Consider the following 20,755-nt stretch of genomic DNA (forward strand, 5'->3'; position numbering starts at 1 on the left):
TTCATGAAAATAAAATTAGTTGACTGGATTTTTAGAATTTTTTTAGATTTACAATAATAAGCTTAATAAAAAAATATGGTGATGATTGATTGATTGACAGTTTATCCGCCTTGGTTTCTGCTAGATTTTTCTACTTCTAATCTTGCTTCCAGTAATATTCTAATAAGAATTAAGATTTTTTTGTCGTAGATAATTTACAAGCGAAGCTATTCTACAATTAATTTAGTCTGTCCGTCTGTAGCGCTGTGGGGGAAATGTGAATTTCTCAGCTACTATTTAAGAAATACTGCTAATATCTTTGGTGAAGACACCCCTTTCCAAAGGACATACAAATTACTTATTCCGTCAGTCTGTCGCTCATTGTACATTGTATATTTATTTCGTGATTTTCTAATATCATCCCTCCTATTTCCCTACATATTTTCTTTAACTACCTTTGTCCGTATGTCCAATCATGCTTTCTCTGTGCTTCGTTTATGTATGTTGTCATCCTTGTTAAAACAGCAGTAAGTTTATTACATAGAACTATATTAGCGGATCTTTGATAAATGATTTAATATTTTTCTTATTACTAATATAATCATGAAAAATCTACGAGTTAAAAATCAATTTTCCTTAAATGTTGCGGCAACTCCTCGAATTGGCTGCTGTATATTTTATGGTTGGCTGTAATGTATTCCAGGACAGAGGCTAACAGCCGTTTAGGATTCACCTCCAGAAATAAAACCTGAAATATAAATGATATAAAAAGAGTATTTTCTAAAATTGTCTTTGTTCATAAAGTATGATAATTATTTGACATATTATAGACAGTTTTCTACGAATAGTAAAATAAATACTAAAATGTAGATTAATTCCAGTTTTGTTATTACATGATTTTTTACTCTTTAATATGCCTAAGCTTACAGTGATATTAGAGGGACAGAGGTTAAATAACTGTATCTTCACGGGTGACTTTTAATTGGGTCATTGAAAATCAGTTCATAGCGTCGGAAATATTACACAGCCAAGTCGTTTTAAAAAAGCAGTAAGTCGTTTGCTAGCAGACGAAAAAGGTCCCCACACCTGGAACCAGGTAGTTGTCAAGTTTACATTAATGCCAATACATTTATTTGGTAAGGAAGCAGTTTTAATAAGCAAATATTTCCATTTGAAGCCATACTGGAAAAAAAGATTATTGTCGAAAATTACTGCCTTTATTTTAACGATCGTTCATTTAAAAACTCAATTTTTATGTGTGTTTTATATGATACGAAATAATGAGTTTAGGTTTTCTAAAGAATCTATAGCTTACTTTATCAGCATGGTGTTTCTCAATATGCGCAGGGGAAAGAATATTGTCCGTTATACCTCCTAAAAAAAGATATATCTATTTGTAATTTGTCAAACGCTTTGTTGAAATCTAAAAACTACAAATTTGGTATTTCTTGACTAGAGTGACGACGAACGAATAAGTTTTTTAAATTTGCCCATTGAGGGAGGGGTTATTGGACTGGAAATCATACAGATAAATAAACACGTTTCTTATTCGTTGGATTACAAAAATTTGGATAATTCTATCAAATATTGATTGTTTGATAAAAACTAGCAGTGTCTAACTCAAAAAACATTTAAATAATACTAGGGTTGGGCCGGATATCCGGTGTGGCCGGATATCCGGCCATTTTTTTATATCCGGCCGGATACCGGATATTGAAACTATCCGGCCGGATATCCGGCTCTATAATTTTTTATACTTTACACCAAAAATCTCTGCTTTTTAAAATCATAAATGGCTATAATTTTCTTATTATTGAAGCTAGAAGAACATTTTTTCTGAATAAGTTTAACTTTATGTAAATTTATATAAGATTTCTGAAGAAATTTTTTTTACTACTTAAATATCTGGTAATTTGGCCGGTTATCCGGCCGGATATCCGGTAATTTGGCCGGATAACCGGATATTTGCCGGATATCCGGCGTTGGCCGGATATCCGGCCGGTTACCGGATATCCGGCATTTGAAATCAGCCGGATATCCGGCCAAAAAAAGTATCCGGCCCAACCCTAAATAATACATTAGGTTGATTTTGTTGATAATTGGGGGTATAACATTTTTTTTATGATGGAAAAATAACTATGCTATTAATATTAAGAGATCAAGAATAAAAAAATCCACAAAAACGAAGCCAAACTAATGAAGACACAAATATTGTACAGATGATTTGCTTATAACATTGATTGTGCCCATCGTCATGAGAATCATTGTTTGAGAATTAGGTTAATAAGACAACTATGTATAATGTAAATAAATCGTGTCAAAAAGACTAACATGATTATAATTTACTTTTTCTTATAAGAACTTAACTTATAGTCACGAACGATACAAGTTTTTAAATCGATAGGATGATTCTCACCTGCTATAATAATTGTGGATGAATTGACAGCAACTGCAGAGTGCCATAATCTTGTCCCTTGCTCCAGGTGTTTCATATGGGTCCATTCTTTATCATCTAGATAGATAGATATTAAAAATATAGGATCTAGCACAGTTCACAGTAAGATGTTCGTGGAAACGAACATCTCCAAAAAAAGAACACAGTAATAGTGTCTGACTGATTATGACGTAACAAAAAAAATTAGCCAATGAGAGGCCGTTATTGACCAATGGTAAAATTTATAGTGGCCTCTCATTGGCTAATTTTTTTTTGTTACGTCATAATGAGTCAGACACTATTACTGTGTTCCAAAATTTTTTTTAAAATAAAATTAAAAATCGAAGGGGGGGGGGGTCCATTACAGCCACCCATCAAATGATCAAAGCATTAAAATCTGTTTAATATCTTCTTCAACACCTTACCTTTAGACAGATCTAGTTTCCAGCAATCCCCCAGAGCATTGGAATCATTATCAAATCCTCCATATAACAAGAGTGCCCCTGCTTCATTCCCTACAATACAAATAATAGGTATGAGTCAGGGAGGGATGGTGCATTGGGGTTTGGATAACACTGGCACCCAAAGTTTTTGATTGGCATTAAAACTTTAGATACCTTTATTAAATTTTTGTTAATTAGTTAAAAACTAGTAGTGTTCAAACTTTTCAAAAAATTAATCAGAATCTAAAGAAGGGGTAATTTTGTTTATGATTCTTGGGAATGAAATTTATAGAATAATGTCTTATCACTTAATTTCACTGGTTATGAATGCTTTAGGAAATTTGCTTAAATCAAAATTAAACTCATTCAATTTATTTAATATAAACCTATAAATGGCGTTTAAGTGGCGATCACATGGTTTTACCAGGGGAAAAGTGGAGATGGATAAAACTTCCGAGAGAAAAACGTAGGAAAAGGCAGGTCTCGATATAAATGAGGTTGTCTCCCCTTTCATGCACCACTCTTTTTTATGCTAAAGGTCTTAAACATCTATATATCTGTTTATCCATCTTCCTATCTTTACCTGTAAATAAAGGTGTTAAAGACTGCCATGACCGTCCTGTAGGTGGTGAATCATGTGGCATGTGAATTAGTCGCCAGGTATGACTGCGCATGTCCAGGGAATATAAATCATTTAGTCTACAAAATAATAACAATATGCTAGGTTTCTAAACAGTAAATACAAATGTTTATAGGTGTCAAACCATTAACTATTTTCGTTTTTCCAGTAAATTTGTGTGTAACCGTCTATTCAAATGCGCTTATTAAGTCTAACTGTTCTTAATTATGACCATTTCATAAAATACATTTCATCATAATTAAGAACAGTTTGAAAAAAGAATTATGGTCTAAAATTAAATTTCTTAGAGTGAGATAATTATTACTTTATACTATTACTAGTTGCTTCGCCTAGAGCATCTATGGGAGGGCGAATGAGGTCAAGAAAACAGCCTAAAACCATCCAAAGATATTTCTACAACTTCCTTCAAAGTACAATCAATTCAAACCAGCCATTCCCGAGTCCTTTGGCTTTAGACAAAAAAGACTTACTACTATATATACAAATATATAACTATACCTTACTTCATTGTGTCTTCCACCAAAAATGTATGCTTTGTCCCTAAAATATACAGAATTGGTCATAGGAATCATTACTTTTTCTTAAAGTGAATTTCGAGCACTGAAACCCAATCCCACATAATTTTCAATGCATTGAAAATAATAAGGTAGGGGAGAGCCGTTTTTTATACTTATGCCTAATCCCTCGGGCCTCTGGGGGGCCCGAATATTTCGGGGCAATCCAGTACCTAACATATCCAAAATTAAATAGTCTCCTTTGACTTTTAGTTTTGATTTCAAAAAGTGTCATACCCCCATCTTCCCTTTAAAGTATTGACTTACCCAATAACGGCGGTGCTATGACAAGCTCTTGGGGAGGGCGGTTCACCATGTGTTTCAGGCCAGATCCATTTATTTAGGTCCCTAGATAATTAGATAAATAATTAGAGTAAATGCATATTCTATATTACAACAGATACATAGTTATAACAGGTAAAGTAACTGATTACTGATTATAAGTTTCCAAATTAGATAGATGGAAAGATTGATAGGTTGGATAGACAGATAGAAGGATTGATAGGTAGACAAATATACAGATAGATGGACAGATATACAGATAGATGGACAGATATACCGATAGATGGACAAATATACAGATAGATGGACAGATATACAGATAGATGAAAAGATATACAAATAGATGGATAGATATACAGATAGATGGATAGATATACAGATACACTTACTCATCATAGTAAAGTAGCTGATTACTCCATCCTCTGACATATGCTAGTCTATATTGTAATAGATAATTAGATATATGTATAGATAGATATACAGATACACTTACTCATCATAGTAAAGTAGCTGATTACTCCATCCTCTGACATATATCAGTCCATAATGTAATAGATAATTAGATATATGTATAGATAGATATACAGATAGATGGATAAATGTGCAGATACACTTATTCATCATAGTAAAGTAGCTGATTACTCCATCCTCTGACATATGCTAGTCTATAATGTAATAGATAATTAGATATATGTATAGATAGATATACAGATACACTTACTCATCATAGTAAAGTAGCTGATTACTCCATCCTCTGACATATATCAGTCCATAATGTAATAGATAATTAGATATATGTATAGATAGATATACAGATAGATGGATAAATGTGCAGATACACTTATTCATCATAGTAAAGTAGCTGATTACTCCATCCTCTGACATATGCTAGTCTATAATGTAATAGATATATGTATAGATAGATATACATATAGATGGATAGATATATAGATAGATGGACAGATATATATACAGATATATGGACAGATATACAGATATATGGACAGATAAACAGATAGATGGACAGATATACAGATATATGGACAGATATACAGATAGATGGACAGATATACAGATAGATGGATAGATATACAGATAGATGGATAGATATACAGATAGATGGATAGATATACAGATAGATGGATAGATATATAGATAGATGGATAGATATATAGATAGATGGATAGCTATAGAGATAGATAGATAGATATACAGATAGATGGATAGATATACAGATAGATGGACAGATATACATACAGATACACTTACTTATCATAGTAAAGTAGCTGATTACTCCATCCTCTGACATATGATAGTCCATAATGTAATAGACAATTAGATATATGTATAGATAGATATACAGATAGATGGATAGATATATAGAACAGACTTACTCATCATAATAAAGTAGCTGATTACTCCATCCTCTGGCATAAGCTAGTCCATAATGTGCAGCGGCATTTTGTTCATCTTCACAGTACTAGAAAAATGTGACAAAATTCAAATAAAAATAACTTTAAAAAAACAATTAAAATTGAGGCTACCGAGCCCTGGTGAAAATATCTCTGTAACAGCTACAATTTGCGCAGTTTACAATTATCAGAAATTTCAGCCTTGTCAATAGGTAAGTCAAAATACAAGCAATCTTATTTATTCATTAATTCAAACATAACACGGTTAACATCAGAAGTAGAGAAGCTGTGCTAGCCAAATTAAGAATAAATTACCGTAAATTGTTTTGCTACTTGTGCATGTAGGTCTTCCCTGGGTGGGGGTCCGAACCCACCAAACATATAAGCCTAAATTAAATTTTTCTTGTGTTCAAATAAGAAAGATAGTGGAAATACCCATTTATAATTTAAAATTATTCTTGATTAAAATATTGGTTGAAAGGTTTGTTCATTATTAGTTTGCAATCAAAAAAAGTACCGACAGTGTTTGAGCCAACGAATAATATAAAATCGTTATAAAACTTTGGGTACTAATATAATTTACAGGCCCTTGTCCCCTTTCTCCTAAAAAACAAACTGAACAAGTTCCTTAAAGCTGAAGAATAAGACGAATTGTTTAAAAAACATTGAGGACCAATATAATTTACAGCCCACTCCTTCCCTGCTTTGTTTTTAACATTTGGATGTCTATTGGTGCTAAATATTTAAAATTTGGTTTACAATTTTAAGAAAAGATTAATAATTATATATCAATCAGCTCAACTTTTAAGCTTTTTAAAAAATTTTTACCCCGGGGGTAAAATTTGCTTGGGGGGGGGGGGGGTAATTACCCCCCCTAAAATCTGTTGGCAGGGGTAAATTTTGTTTACCCCCCTAAAATTTTATTTTGGGGGGGGGGGGGGTATTTACCCCCCAAAATTGTTTGGGGGGGGGGGGGGGTAAATACCCCCTCCTAAATGGTTGGGGGCACCCCAAGGGTAGGGGTAAATTTTAAAGGGGGGGAGGGGGGGGTAAAATGAAAAAATTTTTGAGGGTGCCGATTGGGAGGGGTAATCGCCCCATTACCCCCCCCCCCCCCCCCTTGGACGTCTATGAATAGCAGTATGGTTTTTTTATTTAAGGAAAAGGTATTTAAAAAATATAAGTGCTCACCTTTTTACAATAGGTCATTAAAGATGTTTTATCACAAAACAACGGAGGAACGCCATCTAAAGCAATAAAATAAGTCTATAAATCTTTTTTTTTAAATAATACAATACCTACCTATTGCTTTGACTCATTGAGCATATTTGTCTGAAACGATTAATTTCATTTTAGAGATGCCTCATGTAGGTCCCGTGCTATCTATTTGTAAACTTATCTGCTATGCCCCTAAAGCACTCTTGGGGGTACTTTAGTGATTTCACTAGGGTGGGTGTTATAAACCTTCCCTGAACCTACAAGAAGCTACATTGTAAAAGAGAACCATTTCAGATACTTTTTATATGAGGAATTCAGTAAATTGAAAGGAAGATTCGGTCTCTTTATTTCAAGGAGCGGAGAAAAAAATAATTCATCTGTTTTTAGAACCACATATAGTTTATTCTTTAGGTAATGGTTACTATCTGAAATTTTACTTTTACCTGGTTTAAGCTTTTGCCAAGCAAGGTTTTGTAAATTTAGTCGCCATAGCCTAAAGAAAGTGTTTTCAAATCAATACCGTCATATAATACTAATAGGTATTGCGGCTACGCTTCTGGAAACCTCTAGTGGCACTTTTTATTATTAATTTTTTCAAGAGTCCGGGAGGTAACCTTCCCCTAAGTGATCATAATCTTTCCTGGGTCTATCAAGAAGCTTCCATACAAAGGAGAGAACCACATCGGTTCTATTTGTAGCCTAACCGGTAAACTAATATGGTCATCCTTTATAGTGAAGCTTCTGACAGGTCCAAGGAAGGTCTTTAACTATTTTGAGGAGGGTACAACCATTCTCCAGAAAATAAATCGTTCCTATGAAAAAAAATATTTTTGTTAATTTTCCTTTTTAAAAACTATATCTACCCCCCCCCCCCATATTTCACTCAAGTGGCGTAATTTTATAATTTTCTTTTTTAGTTTGATTTTGAATCTTTCCTATTGGATATTTGAACACTTGGTTGATCATCTAATTCTTCATCGCTACTGTCGTCTGGATATCCACTAGATAGAAAGATAGATAGACAGGTAGATAGATAGATTCAAACAGACACACAGTGGTCTAAGGCCGGACATTTCGCCAAAAATCAACATTAGAATTTCTCAAAATTAATAATTTATTTTGAAAATATATACCCTATCTCATATAAAACCGAAGAGTTTTAGTCTTTTCAACTACTGGTTGATGAATTATGAACTTTGAAACATGAAGGTTCAGGATTATTTTCACTCCATAAATTTTACCTTTTGAATTTTCACCATCTTTGGAAAAAATATTTTTTTTCAGTGTTGCATTGATACAATGAAGTTTCTTCACCTATTTATATTCATAATATTGCATGATATATTAGGAAACTGGGGTTTTAGTTATATTTTTTACTTTTTTCATCAATTTTATAGTTGTTTTTAAAATTTTTTTAGGTCATTTCCTAAATATTTTTGCAATAAATTTTGGCAATAATTTTCATTTTTTTAAGTTTTTGACCAAAAACCGGGCCCCGTAACATACCAAACCATATATTATTCTTAATATACAGGTATAATGTTATAGTTTGATGTTTAGTTGAGGTTGTTACGGGGCCCGGTTTATTTCAAATTTTAACTTTAACTTTATAGGGAAACTCTAAAATTGCAATTGATGAAAAAAAAATTTTTTGTTTATTCTTTTTTAATATTAATCTTAAGTGCATTTTAACTTATTTCTTCTCAATAACATAATATCATTAATGTTTAAATTTGTGTGTTTGTTATGTAAGATATCTAAAACAGATTTTCTAACAATAATTTGATTTTTGTTAAACTAGTAGGTATAATATCAATAAAAAATGTCTTGTTACATTTATCAATTCAAGGGCCAATGCGATGCTCATACTCTAAAAGTAACGTGCCTAACAAAGCTGCAGCCTTTATTAACGTCTCTAGTATGATTACATTTTACACAAAATAAAAACTAGCAAACGCATTACCCTTTGTGCTGTAGCCTCGGGTTTCAGCTAGACTAATGGATATAGAATATACGTGGATATTATGACAGAGAAAAATTGTTGTCAATTTAGCTTGCTAACATGTTACTTGTTTATTGGCTAGTTCATTTATCGAGTAGGAGATGGGATGCGGTAAATGAGGTGGATTAGGGGGTCATGTTATTTTAGTCCGCTGAGAGTTTCCCTTGCTAACATGGAACTCGTTCATTTGCCAGTTCATTTATCGAGTAGGAGATTGGATGGGGTAAAGGAGGGGGATGAGGGTATAGTTATTTCAGTCTGCTGCGAGTTTCCCTTTTTTTTGAGAACATAAAAATATGGTGTAACATTCAAGTAATAGTATATCCAATGCTAGACTAAAACCATCTGGAAATTTTATTTTCGTCAAAGATATGGCATCTAAGGAACAAAGCCTCAGGCTTTTCAGTCATCGAATTGAATCATTTTCCTTCCCATTTAAGTACTATTGAATGAGTAATCTAAAGGGATTAGACAATGGATGATTAATTATTAATGATATCCATCCCTAATAATCATGAACAAAATTATCCCTTTTATTATTGGTAAAAAAATTTGGACACTTCTAGTTTGAAACCAACCAATCAATTTCAATAATAAGTTTTTGGGCTAACAAACAAGATAACGTGTTTATAAAACTTTGGGTACCAGTGTAATTTACGGTCGTATGTCCCCTTCCTCGTTGCAATTGCATGCTGTATGAAATATTCTTTTGGAGCCAAAAAGATTGTCTTCAAGTAACATATCCCTGTGTATTTATTTCGTGATTAGAAGCAACGACTTGGGTTACCACAAAAACAACATTTTTAGATAAATTCCTTTCCAATAAAATAATTTTTGCCAGTAACCTATCCTTGTTCTTTATTACTAAATTACATTAAGTATTATTAATTATCTAAGAGAAAATAACTTCGTAAAATAAGGGCGAAGAAACTTCAATTAGTTGTATCAAATGTATGTTGTACAAAGTTTGGTGATAGATCATTTACCTTTATATAATCATTTCTACAGTAATAATTACTCATGCTTCAAGGTTTTTAAATGTTTTTTTGCTTTAAAACATCGAATTTAGGCTCTCTAGGACTTCAGAAAAAAATAAAAAAATATGAAATTTTAGCTAAGTTTCAAAGTATTTTCTAGGCCAGTTGGCTTTTGTTTTTCTTCTCTAGATGCATATACGAGTTGTATTAGGTAATAATAAGGCGCACACTTTTTATTTTGAACGATTCTATCAACTACAAGCTGAGAAAATTTACTTTGAGTAGAGGTAGGTGAAATGTCCACCAAAAGGCCAAAATAGACCACTGTGATACAGCTAGACAGATTTAGATAGACAGGCAAAGCGATAGATAGATATAGTAGATATATAGACAGACATATAGATAGATTCAGGGACAGCTAGACAGATAAGTTAGATTCAGGTAGATAGGCAGAGGCAGACAGATATGTAGATAATCATCCCTATATCTTTCCCACAACCCTTGCACGTCCTTTGTGAGATGCCTTTATAGAGATGCTTCACTTGAAAGTTGATGATATCTTCAGGGAGGGAGAGGACATTATGCTGTTTATTACACTAGTCCCCAAAGTTTCATAATAATATTTTCTTATTCGTTGGCTTATAAACTTTGGGCACTTTTATTGAATTTTGATTGGATGATTTATTTAGTTGAGTGTTCAAACGTTTCAATTCAACCACTAATTCTAATCTACAGAAGGGGCTATTTTGTGTTTTATCATTAAGGATGTACATCAATTTATCGGCCTTTGTCTTAACTCTTTAGCTCCCTGTGTTAGCTCAGTTTATAATATCTTACTCTGTATTATTATTTGAAACTTGATGGTAACCAGCCACAATATACAGAAAATCTTCAATAACACATGCCCCTGCACCAGAACATCTGAAAATAAAATCTTTGTCTACTCTGTTAAATTGTTCAATTCAATATTTTCTAAAACAGCTACGAACTGATTCAGTTAAACTGGTTCTGAGCCATACATAAGGGGGGGGGGGGGGTTAATCCTTGGTAGGTCTATTTTCCCTATATCGAACAAAAGGTTGAAAAAGTAACGGCCAACGGCTCAGCCGTTTAACCTTTTTTAGGCTACTTTTAGGGCAAATCTGTCATAAATTACGTGGGAATCGACTTTTTGAAACATATTTTTGCTTTAAATCATGTAAAATGATACAAAAAGACATCTTTTAGATCTCTAGTACCTGCAACTACCGGCTAGGACCGTTTGAAAACGTTTTGGAGCGGAAAATAGTATTATGTGTAGATAGGTTTCGTGATGAATTTCCCTTGAAAATAGCCCAAAAATGGCTAAACGGCTGAGCCGCCAGCCGTTAGCCGCTACTTTTCCAACTTTTTGTTCGATTTAGGGAAAACAGACCTACCAAGGATTACTCATGCAAAATTTCATATCAAAGTTCGAATTCTAAGTGCCATTTATACATTGATTACGAGATGGTTGCATTAAACCCCCCCCCCCCTTATATCATTGAACAAATAATTTTCCACTAAAAAAATAGGGGAGGAAGAGGTTCCTGTTCCCAAAAAGGCATTTTGAGGTGAAGCATAGAACCTCTCAATATCATCACGGCAAGATAAAAAGAAAAATTATGTTTATCTGTTCATTAAGATCTTCACAATACCTGTTTGGAAGTTCTCCGGTTGTCCGTAATTTCTTCCAGGCATTTTTCAAATATGAATAATGCCACACTTCACCTAAAATAAATATTATGGATACAAATTGGAATAGTTATTTTTCGCATTGTATTATAGACAGCTTTCCGGGGATATTAAAATGAAAAATTATAAGATTAATATCAGTTTTGTCAGCCCCAAAGGGCTGAAAGCCCGGGCTAACAAAAATAGTATTAATATTATAAGGGGCGTCCAAGCTTTTTTTTTGGGGGGGGGTAAAAATTTTTTAGGGGGGGTAATTCGTGTTTGGGGGGGTAAAATGGCGCGCGAAGCGCGCCGCAAATTTTACCCCCTGGGTAAAAATTTTGGGGGGGGTAATTACCCCCCCTGAAATCTGTTGGCAGGGGTAAATTTAGTTTCCCCCCCCCAAAATTTACCCCCGGGGTAAAATTTTTTGGGGGGGTAATTTAAATCTTATTAAATATATAGTATTAAAAATGCGCGCGAAGCGCGCAAAATTTTTTTTTATTAGAGATTTTTTATCTTGGGGGGGCACAGTGGGATTTTTGGTCATTTTTTAAATTTCCTCAATTTTGAGTTAAATGTCCCATTACCATTCAAAAGTTGCCATGCAACAGATTTTTTTATATACTACAAAATTAGGCAAAATACAGCCGTTTTGCTGAACGTGGTCAAAGGAATATTTTTAAAAAGTGAATTTTTTCATTAAAATCATCATACATTGCTTTTCCTACTTTTTCCTAGAATAAATTGGTGTAAAAATCTGATTAAATGATATGTAACAATATTTCATTGATATATACAGATGTTTCTACTTTAAAATGCAAAGAAAAATAAGAAAAGTTGTCATAAATCTGTAATTTAAAATCCAAGAACACCTAATATTGCATCTTAAAATAACATGTATTTTTTACGTTTAAAGGTTTTTCTCACTTGGGGCTACGAGGTGCCAAAAGTTATTTAGGCCCTGATTAAATTCAAGTATTCATAATTCAGGATTAGTTCATAACTCTTGGCACCTCGTAGCCCCAAATGAGAAATCCAGCTTAGAAAATAGATACTGTGAAGTTGTATTAATATAAATTAAATACCATTATGAAGTCAAACTACTAAAAATTGATATAATTTAATAACACACATATTTAATCTTTAAAGGTTACCTTTCCGTTTTTAATAGTGAAGCTATTCTGTAAATGATACGTCCGTCTGTCGGTACATCTGTCCGTTAGAAACATTATTAGGGAAAACGTGAATTTCTCGGCTGCTATTTAAAAGACTAAGCATCCAGATTATAATTTACTAAGTCCTTCAGTCTATCGGTAATGGTCTGACACCAGTTGATTTATATTTGAACAAGGATGACAACATTCATGAAAGCAAAGCTCTGAAACGGGGTGACAGACAAACATTAAGTCATGGAGAGCGTGAATATGTAAAATATATATAAATAAGTCTTGTCAAAATTTTGCCTAAATTTTTTGCAAAAGTTCTTAAATATAAAATACTGTTTAAGGGTATACGGACATTGTTAGGAATTGATTATAGAGATGCTTAGCTTATAATATTGTACTTATAATATAATTTAAAAATCAACATAAACGTATGGACATTCTGGTAATGATTATAGGGTTGATACGCTTTACAGCACTAATACAGGAATCAATAGAACAATTTTAACATGCCTAAGTTAACGAAAAAGCTAACGTTACGGACGTAGGGACGTACGGACTGACCCTAATTATAGAAAAGCTTCGCTGTAATTTTAGATAGACAGCTTTTTTTGGGGGGAGGTGGTAAAGATTTACCTCATTGATGGTAATCTACTCTATATAAAACTAACGTCTGTGCCCCTAGCATCTAGGGTATTCGAAGGGATATAGAAGGGCAGAAAAATAGCTTAAAACAATACTCTGGCTTATTTATAAAAATAAAATAGCCTAAAACCATCCTATAAGAAGTTTCCCTCTAAAGAAGAACCATATCGGTTCAGTGGTGAGTGAGATCCTTCGCTACACACAAAAAAGCTTAGTACCTTATATTATAGGATATACTGAAAACATATATACAATGATTACTATGAAATAGTTTTAGTAACAAAGCTGCTCAATTTTTATAAATGTGCGTATGTCTTCCTTTCTGTATTTCTGAAACATTTGATTTCTAAGCCACTATTTTTTTCTGTCTGTCCTTTAATTTTGTTTGAAATACTTAATTTATATTGTTCTTTCCTTTCAATGGTCTTGGTTTCTAAATTTATATTAGTCCCTGAATCCACTTTCATTTACTGTATTACTAAAATTTTCCATCCAACTATTAAAATTTGAAAATAATAAGGATGACAACATCCATTAAAGCGAAGCTCTGAGACGGTGGGAAAAACGAACATTACCACTTATAGATTGTCATAAATAATCAGAGCATAAATGTATAAAAGTTGAACAGAAATGTAAGTAAATTTGTTGAAAAACTTAATAATTACAGGATAATTACAAAACTTGTTGTTAAAAACAGTTAAAAATTGCCATGTTAAAAGTGGACATTCTGGTTATGATTATAGAGTTGCTACACATTCTAAATCGTACGTAACTACTACAGGAATCACCATGCAAAGTATGATAAGTTTGATAAGACAATTCTAACATGCCTATATTAACAAAAAAAAGTTATCCGTTCCAAACAGATTGACAGACGTACGGACGGACCCTAATTATAGAAAAGCTTCACTTTTAAAAAAGATTTTACAATATAATAAGGATGACAACATCCATAAGTAATAAAGCACCAAAAAACTTGGCATAAACAAAAAGGCAACTTGAGTTATAGAGCAGTTGTTTAACATAAAAAGAGAGAGATAATATGCAAAAACTCTTTTGAAGCATGACAGATAAACGGACAAGACAATGTATAGATTAGATGCACATATATTTTAGCTATGAAAATTACATTTTCCCCGTAGCGTTACAGACTGATATCATATATTATATTTTTTTTTAATGTTTAAAAAGTCATATTTGATAAGTAATAGGAGATAGTTAAAAGAAAACGATCAACAAGGAAGTTAAAAAAAAACTTTTGTATAAGTAATACCACGATACATTAAAAAAAACTCTTAGATATCCTATAATATAAAGTAGTAAGATTTTTTTTGTCCAAAGATTAAGATCTCAGTGAATACTGAACCGATTGGATTCTCTAAATTAATCCTGTGTTGGTTTTATGCTAATTTATTCTCAAAATTAAGACTTGGGATGGGTTTAGGCTATTTTTCTAGCGCTTCGCTGTCCCTTTAAATAAAAGCCCCTGGACTCCAGAAGAATAGAAGAATATTTTTACTATAAACATCATTACTTAAAATCAGTATCGAATTGAGAATGCATATAAAATCTTGAAGAACATCACATTTTTTTCCTATTTTGTATGGTGTATGTTTGCAGGGCTCGGCAGCCTGTATACCTCGGGAAACCATTTACAATTTTAAATATCAACTGAAAGTTTGAACCTGACCCAAGTATAACAATCCCTCTTATCAAAAATCTTTTAAAGCATCATAACGGGTTTAAATTTACGGCTTAGTCACAGCTGTTGCGCAGCTGCCGAGCCCTGTATACTATTTATTGATAACTTAGAATAATATATTATGTATATTAATCATATACACCTTAAAAACTCTCCAAAAGTTTTAATTGAGGTCTCAGTCGATGTTAAAATAATTTTTTTTTAATATGAATAATTTCAGAAATTTCGAACTTTTAACTATATGAGTATATTAGTTCTAGGGACATTTTTCTTATATAAAATCACAATAATATGTTTATAATATGTTATATTACATAAGCTATAACCTGTATATGAAAGGTTTTAACTTTATTTTTAGATAAAATAAGCTTTTGTTGGTATTTATGACTCATAAAGTTAAAAAATCCCCAAAACAGCCAAAAAACCCACTGTGGGGGGGGGGTATTTACCCCCCCAAAATTGTTTGGGGGGGGTAAATACCCCCTCCTAAATGGTTGGGGGTGCCTACGGCACCCCCAGGGTAGGGGTAAATTTTGAATGGGGGGGGGGGGGGGGGTAAAATGAAATAAATTTTGGGGGTGCCTATGGCTCCCCCAAAATCGTTTGGGGGGGGGGGTAATCGCCCAATTACCCCCCCCCCTTGGACGCCTATGAATATTATGATTTTTAATTTTACTATTCGATGAATTAGCAGCCGAGTAAATAAAACAGCAATCTCTAAAAGATTTCTACCATAGCGTCGTCATGGACCAACAGACGGACTAAGTAAGTTAACGAGTAGATATAAAATCTACAATAAAATCCCATATTTAATAAAAAATAATTCAAATACAGGATGATCAATATGGACATACTTATATTTCAAGGCTTGATGATAGAGATGCTTCGCTTATACTGGACATACTGAGTTTCTAAGCTTTCTAAGTTGTTGGTACTTACTTGGTAAATAATATTCATGCCCTTCAAGATAGCTTGGTACTTCTGAATATCCTGAAAGTATTTTTTTTTTGATCGATCAGTTTTGACATTTTACTAAGCTGATCTTTCAGCGATAACAGGTAAATTCATGTATGGGGAATACAATTACACAATGTCATTATCATGCTTTTAGAAAAAGGTTAATAAATCAAAGGGTTTGTTGTACTGTGGTAGTAATAGATGATAATCGAATCTTATTATAAACAGCTTTCCGCGTATGTAAAAATATACAATTATAGAAATAAAACCAGTTTTGCTAGCAAATATGCCGTAGGCATGGGCTAACAATACTGGTTTTAATATTATGATTGTACATTTTTATATTATTAGAAAACTGATATAATACAATAAATTACAAGATTTTTCATTATGGCTAAGAACCAGTCTAATCCAGCGGATATTAAATCGGTTTCGAACCGAAAATGAAAAGTTTCTTACCTCCCCAAACAAGGGCTCCCTCTCCATATTGAACAGCTATGTGCCCAGCACGTCTAAAGGGGAACAAAACATTTCATTTGGTATTTTGGATGTTAGACTATGATAAAGCTTTAATAGGTAAGTAATACAATATAACATGAATAGGTATCCTTTTTACAGTTTTAGTCTAGCAGAAGATTTCAATAACTTCTGAACTAATTGAGTTCTTTATTTCAGGGAAGCTTCACATAGATTCCGGTATTGATTTTGGCGGATTTATTTCTAGATTTAAGTCTTTTTAAGGTTTTTACGCTATTTTTCGGTCCATTTTAATTTCTCCTTACAGTTCTAATAAAGTAAATATTTTAATATGTTTCTTAGAGCCCAATAGTTAGCCACATATAATATGGGTAATTAAATATGAAATAAATCTAATAAAGCATTTAAAACCATTATACCCCCCCCCCTATGCCTTTAGTTTTTCCAATTTTTAACTAATCGTGTATTAGTGTATCTTAACTTCCATTTTTGTCCGTTCCTCCCTTATCTATTTTACTATCTTTCTACCAATATAACTTTTTATCTATCTACCTTTCTAATTTTCTATCTATCGAATAATCTTTTCACAATTTATTTATATCTATTTACTTACTTATTAACTTCATCATGTAAAGGGTCATCTTGATTTTCATCTAAATTTTCGTCAGTCTCTCCATTCTCACTTAAATTTAAGATATGTTTTGAGAACGAATTCACGTTGTCCGTCCATCCTTTATTCTGTAACGTTACAGGGGAAATGTGGTTTCCTCTGCTTGACTTTTGATTTTAGTGAAGAGCATTCAGTGTAAAACTTGTTCCGTTGGTATCATAAGGAAAAAGGATAAGAGGATGAATACTCACCCCTTTTTCATGGTAAAATACTACTTCCCCATCCCTAAATTTAGAAGCAGACGAAAATCAAAAACCGCCCAGGGCTTTTTGTAAGTCAATCATAAATAATAATGTGAATAAAAAGAAAAGCGATATTTAGCAAACAGCCGTGGGCGGTCAGAATCAGCTGAATGTTCATTATGAAAAAAATTTCCCCCTTTTTAGAAATAGAAGGATTCATCTTTCATGAACAAATTTTTTAAAATAAAAATAAAATTCTATGTAATTTTTAATTAAAACATTAAAACGAAAATATATAATCTAATATTCTTGCCCTAAATATGGAAATAGTAAAAAGTAAAAAAATATTTTTTTAAATAATTTTTAATCCTCCCATTTGAAAAGTAGTGGAATAGCAATAAATTTTAGCGCGGCAACAGCGCTGAGTAGGCCTCTAGGCCCACTGCCTATTTTCATCTTCTAGTTGCTTCGATTCCTCTCTTTTATTTTTTTCTCTATGGTTGGTATGTTGGTCATGCAACTAGAGCAGCACATACAGTAGCATGGACGTCATAAGAGTGGAGGGGATAAAAGGGTAATTACCCTAGCCCGGCCCCCCCCCCCCTACCCTACCATTTTTTGAAACAATGAAGAAGCCCTCAATTTTTACAAGTTAGATTAATTTCTGGCATACCACTACCAAAATGTGTAGCCCCAGGCCGCCCCACCCCTCCTTTAACAAAAAAAATAAAGGGAATTAATTAACCCAAAATATAAATTCCCCCCCCCCCCCCCGAAAAAAAGGATTGAACTACTGATTGATCTCAGAAAGGGTAATTTTGTGCATAAATAGGGATATACATAAATTTATTGGCCATTGTCTTATCCCTTTAGATCCCTGAGCATACCTGAAAGTATCATCCGGGTCGCTGCTCTCCTCCTCCCCCTCCTCATCAAGCTCCACCCACTCCCCATCTTCATTTTCTACATTATCATCAGGTAGTACAGACATTGAAAATATCATTAAAAGGGCGTTTCACAATTTATATTCAAGAAAGGGACTATTTTTTTCGCGTTTTTTCTGAAAAGTTTGGTATATATTTAAAACGTCCAAAATTAAAAACAGTTTGAATTAATAAGAGCATTTGACTAAAGGGTTACTCCTAACATTACAGAAAGAACGCAAAAAATGACCCCCTTTATCTACTCCTGCAGACCTAGGTGCCTCAAAAGTAAGAACAGGGGTATCCCGTAAAACAAAGTGTTCAAAACATTTAAGTACATCCTTGAAAGCTTAAAATTCGTGCCTCATTTTAAAGAGGTATAATAAGGCTCAATTGTTTGTAAAAAAAAACACTTTTTATTTCTAACGACTTAGGTAGTTAATAGTAGCTACTTATATTCATTTTCTTAACCTTTAGATTATTTTCAAGCTGTATTACCTATATGAATACCTAAATAAGGCCCATTAGGCATGCTGCTACTGTTATAATTTTTTCTGAAAAAAAATTAACAATGAAAAAAAATGTATCACAGCCAATTAGATTTTAAATGTTTATATAATTACAATGTTAAATAAAGAAACACAAATTTTGAAACAACAGACTTTAATTATTTATCTTTATGCCAGTTAAAAATAATCGTTGATAATCAATTTTTTTGTTAAACTGCAAGCCCTATGCAATTAAAAGCTGCAAAAATTACATGGAACTTTTTTGGACTAGTTGAAATAACCAAAATTTGTGTTCAAAATTTGATATTCTAGTATCGTTCCTATCCTTTTACTCGTCAGAATCAGATCCATTGAAGGGATCTGGCAGTAAATTTTCGTTCAGCTTGTCAGAAAAGTCATTCAACATGGTTTGAACATCAATATCTTCTCCTTCAGTGTTGACAGCCTCTTTGGAAGCAGCGACAGTAGGCACCATTGACACTTGCTGGGTAGAATCAGCTGATTGCAATTTTTTTCCCGCCTTTATTTCTTTCTTGCTCTTACTTGCTTTGTCAGGTTTGGACTGTCCCGCATTTTTCTCAGTTTCCTTCGTTCCCGCGTTTTCCTCTGTTACTTTATTTCCCGCCTTTTTAACAGCTGATTTTGTATTAGTTTCTGCAACAGATTCAGATTCTTTTCTCATACGCTTGACTTCCTCAATGTGTTTAATATTATGAGCAAGTTCATTGCTAGTGTCTTCGTCATCACTACTTGGGTAGTCGTTGGCAGGAGGTGGTGACACCATTTTTCTTTTCAGGCTTTTTCCTCCGTCTTGTGCTTGAGTTTCCTATTTGAATAAAATAATAATACACAATCCAAAGCAATACGGGATAAGCATTTAAAGAGGAGTATGCACGAACGAGAGCAGGTGATTCTAGGGTTATGTTTAATATCGTAATATAAATTTAAAATAATAAGTTATTCCATGGTTTTATATAAAAAAAAACTGTGACACAAAAGTAAACTTTTTCAATGAAAAATGTTAATTTAGAAAAAGGGATGGTAATTTGTAATATTGTTAACGGTTTTTTTATACCTATTAAATGAACTAATAATAGAATTTAACTTTTCAAGTATTTATGGTTAACTAACCTTTGTTTGAACCTTATCAGAAGTTTCTTGACTTTTCTGTGGTCTAGACGGAGTTGTTTTTATATTGGTATTGCTATCTGGTGATGGTTCTCTCCTCATGACCACATCTGAACAAAACAAAAAAGAATGACAACATCCATAAAAGCGAAGCTCTGAAATGGTAGGAAAAACGAACATTTGTAGATTGTCAGAACTGTTTTGATTTTGGACGGTAGTAAAAAATCTTGATATTGGAAGTAAACATTTTTTTAAGGGATTATTTATTTCTCCCCTCCCCCGCCCCTTCCAAATGGTTGGGGGTGCCGTAAGGGTAAATTTTATATGGTGGGGGGGGTTCACCCCCTTACCCCCCCCCCCCTTGGACGTCCTTGCCACTGTACCTAGTTGTAATGGGAATCGCATAAGTTAAATACTAAATGGTTTATTACTCTACGTGTGTATACCAATCTAATTTGTAGTACCAAACTTTGCATGTTCTTTTATAATTTACTCCAACAAATAGGAAAGATTCAATCAATTAGGAAATTAACATTAAATTATCTTTAAGATAAAAAGAGATTTTTAATATAAATAAATTTCACAACTATATTTTATAATACCATTATAAGAATAGCGAAGCCTCTCTTGATTTGAAAACTATCCGTCTGTCAGTAATAGGCCCTATAGAACTTTAACAATTCTCTTAAATACGGTACGATATTTGATATTTCAGTACATAGCAAAGAATCGGTTTTAACACAACGGAAATTTATCGGATTCG

At 32.9% G+C, this 20,755-nt stretch overlaps 2 protein-coding genes across 3 annotated transcripts in view; both read right to left on the reverse strand.

Moving 5' to 3' along the window:
• LOC145332621 (kelch domain-containing protein 2-like) lies at positions 1-18,906 on the reverse strand. Of its 2 annotated transcripts, none has more exons than XM_080177630.1 (20): positions 18,854-18,906; positions 18,320-18,395; positions 17,194-17,262; positions 16,563-16,615; positions 16,086-16,136; positions 11,618-11,690; positions 10,779-10,862; positions 7,897-7,963; positions 7,406-7,454; positions 6,936-6,991; positions 6,060-6,131; positions 5,727-5,812; positions 4,318-4,398; positions 3,995-4,036; positions 3,440-3,555; positions 2,839-2,928; positions 2,396-2,491; positions 1,295-1,353; positions 615-727; positions 1-159 (listed from the first exon to the last, which is right to left on the reverse strand). In XM_080177630.1, the coding sequence occupies exons 1-20, from the start codon at positions 18,885-18,887 to the stop codon at positions 102-104; spliced, it is 1,425 nt and encodes a 474-aa protein (XP_080033756.1). In that variant the 5' UTR covers positions 18,888-18,906; the 3' UTR covers positions 1-101. The 2 variants fall into 2 exon arrangements, with proteins under 2 accessions (XP_080033756.1, XP_080033757.1); XM_080177631.1 differs by having other exon boundaries at positions 18,866-18,905.
• Positions 18,907-19,192: 286 nt separating this feature from the next.
• LOC145332619 (uncharacterized) overlaps positions 19,193-20,755 on the reverse strand; it is a 64,147-nt gene continuing 62,584 nt past the window's right edge. Inside the window, exons 20-21 of the mRNA XM_080177627.1 lie at positions 19,996-20,102; positions 19,193-19,690 (exon numbers count right to left, since the gene is read on the reverse strand). Coding sequence (XP_080033753.1) covers positions 19,193-19,690; positions 19,996-20,102 — 605 coding nt within the window. The remainder of the gene's footprint in view (positions 19,691-19,995; positions 20,103-20,755) is intronic.

Source organism: Acartia tonsa, chromosome 11 (genome assembly GCF_053477335.1).
Source record: "Acartia tonsa isolate MP-2025a chromosome 11, ASM5347733v1, whole genome shotgun sequence".
In the NCBI taxonomy this organism is placed as follows: Eukaryota; Metazoa; Arthropoda; class Copepoda; order Calanoida; family Acartiidae; genus Acartia; species Acartia tonsa.